We start from the raw sequence: 5,068 nt of genomic DNA, 5'->3' as shown, positions 1-5,068 counted from the left end.
TCCTCCCCCTCCCCGTCTCTCTTCCTCCCCCTCCCCTTTTCCTCAGAGAAGACCTTGCTATGTAATCCAGGTGTTGAAGAACTTACTTTGTAACCTAGGCTGGCTTCAAATTCACATTCCTCCTAACTGTTGGGATTATAGGTTTACACCACCATACCTAGCTTCTGTTATTTCCTCAGATATTATTTCTGGCTCCTTGTCTCTTCTTTCCTTATGAAACTCCTACTGTGTGTATGCTGATAATCTTGATTGTGTACTACAGGTCTCTGGGACTGTTTCCATTCTTTGTTTTCTTTCTGTTTCTTAAACTGGATAACCTCAAGATACATTTACAAGTTTGCTCATTTTTGTGCCTACTCAAGTTTGCTGTTGAATCTCTATTGAATTTCAATTTTAGTATACTTTTCAACTTTGGGACATATATAGCTTCTTAATTTCTTCCACACTTTTCTTTTTATATGTCTGCTGTCATTTTGGAGTTTTGAGAGCTCCTGATGTGGCTTACCCTAGACCTCTATACAGTACATCTGTGATCGTCGATAACACACTCTTGTGTAAGTGTTCAGGTGGAGAGGAAAATAACTTCTTTCTCAAGATTCAAGCTGTTTGAATGTTGTCCTGTTGTACTAGTGTAACAAATTGCCACAAACCTTTTGGCTGAATAAAAGAAAATTATTCTCTTGTAGTTCTAGAGGCCACAGTTTGAAATAAAAGTGTTGTGGGGGTTGGTCCCTAGGAGGCTCTGAAGGCAAAATCTTCTCATACCTCTCTGCTGGTTTTCGGTGGTTGCTGGAAAATTTTGCATTCTTTGGCTTGTTGAAGCATCATCTCCAGTCTGCCTCCATCTTTACATGGACATTTTATAAAGGCCCCAGTCAGTGGATTTAGGATCCATGCTAACCCACTGTAGTCTCATCATAATCATTTACATCTGCAAAAAACCCATTTCTGAGTAAGGCCTCATCCTAGGCAGGTGCTCTACTATCGCCGTACATCCCTAACCATAAGTGAGGCCTCCTTCTTAGGTTCTGGGAAAGTTGAATGGTGGGCCAGCACTATTCAATCTGCTCTATCTCTCTGCAGTATCTTATTCATATCATCTCCTGGGATCTTCTAGTTCCATGTTGCTTGATTAGCTTAGTACCATGTGCTAGGAATAGTTGGGTTTTTTTAATTTAAAAAATTTTTTTTGGCATTTTAGGGAAGTGTCTACAGGGTGTCTTCAGGGTCTCACTACTAGATTAGACTTGTGGTGATCTGCCTGTGTTCAGCCTCCCAAGAACTGGGATTACAGGCGCATGCCACCACACCCAGTCTCAATTGCCGCCTCCGTGTGCCCTGGGGGCGGGGCCGGCATGGTAGGAATAGTTTAATGGCATCCGCCAAGTGGGATATATTTGATAGGCATTCTTTCTAGAGCCTATGTATGTGATGGCTATAAACTTACTCTCAAGATATGCATCCTGCTCATTTCATTACCCCAACTACCTGTGCCTGCTTGCCAGTTTCCTACTTGTGACTAAACATCTTCTCCAGTCTTACAGTGACTCAAATTTTTATCAGCTTTCAGTGAGTTCTTTCAAAGTGCCAATTTAAATAACATCTAATAGCTTTTTTTTTTTTTTCTAGAAGGCAGAAGAAATTTTCACCTACCTAGAACTCCTGAAAATTGATCAGAGAAGTAAAATAAGATCCCTGGGTCAAATTGGCAGTGGGATAGAGCTCAGGCCAACTTTTGGAGCACTGTCCGCGTGCCAGGCACCACTCAAGTGTTTTACACAGTTACTCACTTGCTTTCCCCAATGAATAAGCAGACCTCGAGGGTAAAACTATAACTGAAGGTCATAGTTCGCAAGTGGTGATGATGAGATTGAGATCCAGTGAGTCCAGCTTGAAAGCCCTCAATTTTAGCCAGTCTATACTCCCTATGCAAAGCCTGGGCTCTGTGCACTGCTGGTGTCTGGGTAAAATGGCCTCCAAGAAAAGAAAATTATGATTTGGGGGCATCCTTTGCAGTAGTCAGACTTAATGCAAGGCATTTTTATTTAATCATCCCACCACAAGGTGCATGTCGGTTTGTCCCTGGTTACCTGTGTATCCCAGCGGGCACCTTCCATGAAGAGGCCATGGACATAGGCCCCTTCCCGAGGAGGGCTCTTGAGCTCCTCTTTGTTTTTCTTCATCACGTCACATTGTAGGGCCATCTGGTCCAGTGGCCATTCATTCTTGCGGGCCGTAGACTGCATGATGGCGGTCAGGAAAGACTGGGGATTGAAGAAGCCTGTCAGCCACACTGTGGAGGGCATGGCAAAGTCACCTGTCCAAGCCTCCAGCTCCTTGATGCGGTTGAGGAGGTCCAGAAACCAGACTGCCAGGCCTGCTGTGGAAGGATAGGCTCGCCTGGCCCAGGGCTCTGGCACTGTGTCTAGGTACAGGGCGTTCTGTAAATTTTCCATGTCGCTAGTCATGGTCAGCTCCCCCTGAAGACAGCAAGAGGAGAAAGGTTAGGGGAGGTAGAACGTTCAGTCAGCCTCAGAGACCTCTGGCTCATGGTACTCGGGATTGGAGATGACTCCACAGCAGGTAACACCGTGGCTTTCCAGTCTAGCACTTGCTTTGCAAGGCTTGTCTCAGAGAGGCTTGTCCTTTTAAATCCTTCCTGCTCTTGTGATAGTCTCACTCTCCATTGACAGTGTTTCAGAGAACACAAATGCTTCTCACTGTGGATCTTTAACCATCTGTGGGTTCTGTAATGCTCCAACCCTGCCCTAAACGTCAACTGTCCTGCAATCTTTGCAGTAGCCCTGGCAGCTTCTTCGTAGAGCTCAGTGATGAGAAGCCAAAGCCTGCCATGACTTCCATTTCTCCAAGTTAAGGATTTCTTTCAGAAATTAAGCTATTGGATACAACATCGACTTTAAAGGAGCCTCTCTCAGATGTTAGATGGAATGTGTAAAACAAGTTTATGTTAAAAAGCTCTTTAAATTCAACTTTGTTATGGTTTCCATTTGGAATATCTCTCAGAAATCTGAGGTATTCAGAAATAGGGGGCTTTTGGGACATGACTGGATGATAGAGGCCCTGTTCTCATGAGTGAATTGATCCACTGAACTGGTAGCTAAATGTGGCATGAGGAGACCCAGCCTGATCAGAAAGGTGTGTCACCCGGGGTGTGCCTCTGGAGGGTGTATGTCTCTCCCCCAGCTCCTCGCTTCTCCCTCTCATTCCTGGCTTCCAGGTGGTGAACAGATTTTGTTCACTACCTTGATGAACTTAATGCAAGGCATTTTTATTTAATCATCCCACCACAAGATGCATGTTGGTTTGTCCCTGGGTTACCTGTGTATCCCAGCGGGCATCTTCCTTGAAGAAGCCATGGGCATAGGCCCCTTCCCAAGGAGGGCTCTTAAGCTCCTCTTTGTTTTTCTTTTTTCTTTTCTTTTTTTTTTTTTTTTTGGTGAAACTGGGGATTGAACTCAGGCCCTTACACTTGCCAGAGAAGCACTTATTCTACCGAGCCATCTCCCTGACCCCCTCTCTTTGTTTTTCTTCATCACATCACATTGTAGGGCCATCTGGTCCAGTGGCCATTAAGAAGTAAGTGGCCATTAAGGAACTATGCCTTTCCAGTATGTTATTGCTGCCTTGGAGCCAACCAGCTATGAACTGCATCCCCCAAACTGTAAGCCAAATTAAATTTCCACTTCTATATTGTTTCTCCTATATTGTCCCAGTGTTGGGGAAGCTGATTAATATAGTATTTTAAAGAAAAGATGAACATTAAATCACACCCATATTAGGCAGATCAGCTGAATGGATGCAGCCTGAATCACACTTGTTTTCCCTTCAAGTAAAAGGACCCTATTATGATGAAAAAGTATAAGTTTCATTCTGTTTGTGTACTCAGAGGAATTGAGGTGACTGGCCACCACAGAGAAGAGCGTCTGAAGTCACATAAAGTCTGAATTTAACTAGGCTGTCCATTAATTTGCCTCAGAAAAAGTAGCATTTAATTTCAGCTCTTACAGAAGTGAAAAGCTTATGCATTAAGGAAGCCTCTCAAAATGTTACCCCACATGGTATCTGAGCAGTTTGCCACCTCATCCCACCCACATTCACAGTGGTGTCTCAATTCCCTCCTAGACTCTTGGGGCTCCAGAGCCAAAAGCACTCCTGGCCCTTGGAACACCCTTCCTCGGCTGAACATGGCCACAACTCCAGCACACACCAGCAGCCGCTCCCCACACAAGGCAAGGCACCAGAGTACCACGCCTGCATGAGGGTGACGGATGCTGTGCCTATGAAACTGAATTGAATTATTCCATCAAAAGACAAAGGATAACCCTAACCTGTCTAGATGGATAATGTGTGATTTCTGCACAGGTCTCTGTTTAGTGAGTTCATCATTGTATACTGGTCAGGAATCTTGCTCAAATAAAGGATCATAAAGATTAAAAAAAAAATGAAGTCACATAAAGAATCAACAAGAAGCGCAAGTGCACTGAAGTCTGTCACTTCCACTACACTCAAAGTAGCTGAACAAGTTCCTTCTGGTAGACCTCCTTCAGGGTCTGTTGAATGAATACCATTACTAGGCTAATGTTGAGAAAAGATGTTCTTACACACTCTCAGAGTTAGTGTACATGGCCTTCTGAAAATAGGAGCTAATTTGCTACCTGTACATGTGAGCACAAATCAGACTTCTCAAACAATATGGTCTTCCTCATATTTTCAACTAAGTGATGATTTACAATTATGTGCAACATGTAGCTTATGTACTAATTAAGTTCTCCCATAAAATGTCTAATTATTTCACAAAATAGTATTTGTTATAAAGATTAAATCTAGTGTGAAAAATAAAGATAATAATATTTATTTTTTGAGATCTCAGCTATGCAACTTTTTTTTTGCCTTGCTTCATGACTAAAGACCTTCATTACAATAAAGAATAAAATTGAATATGATAACTTTGTCTTAGATACCCTTTAACTTGTGGAAATTCCTTTTTATTTCTTTTATTTTTTTTTCAAAGTTTTATTGATAAACAGCAATGAGACAGTTTCAAATC

At 42.7% G+C, this 5,068-nt stretch overlaps 1 protein-coding gene across 1 annotated transcript in view; it reads right to left on the bottom strand.

Moving 5' to 3' along the window:
- The window catches only part of Dnah9 (dynein axonemal heavy chain 9), a 433,197-nt gene that overhangs the window by 4,564 nt on the left and 423,565 nt on the right, over positions 1–5,068 (bottom strand). Inside the window, exon 66 of the mRNA XM_023705424.1 lies at positions 2,091–2,480. Within this exon, the coding sequence (XP_023561192.1) occupies positions 2,091–2,480 (390 nt within the window). The remainder of the gene's footprint in view (positions 1–2,090; positions 2,481–5,068) is intronic.

Source organism: Octodon degus, unplaced genomic scaffold (assembly GCF_000260255.1).
Source record: "Octodon degus isolate 3935 unplaced genomic scaffold, OctDeg1.0 scaffold00219, whole genome shotgun sequence".
In the NCBI taxonomy this organism is placed as follows: Eukaryota; Metazoa; Chordata; class Mammalia; order Rodentia; family Octodontidae; genus Octodon; species Octodon degus.
The sequence above is the reverse complement of the archived record's forward strand: the minus strand, read 5'-3'. Positions and strand labels throughout refer to the sequence as shown.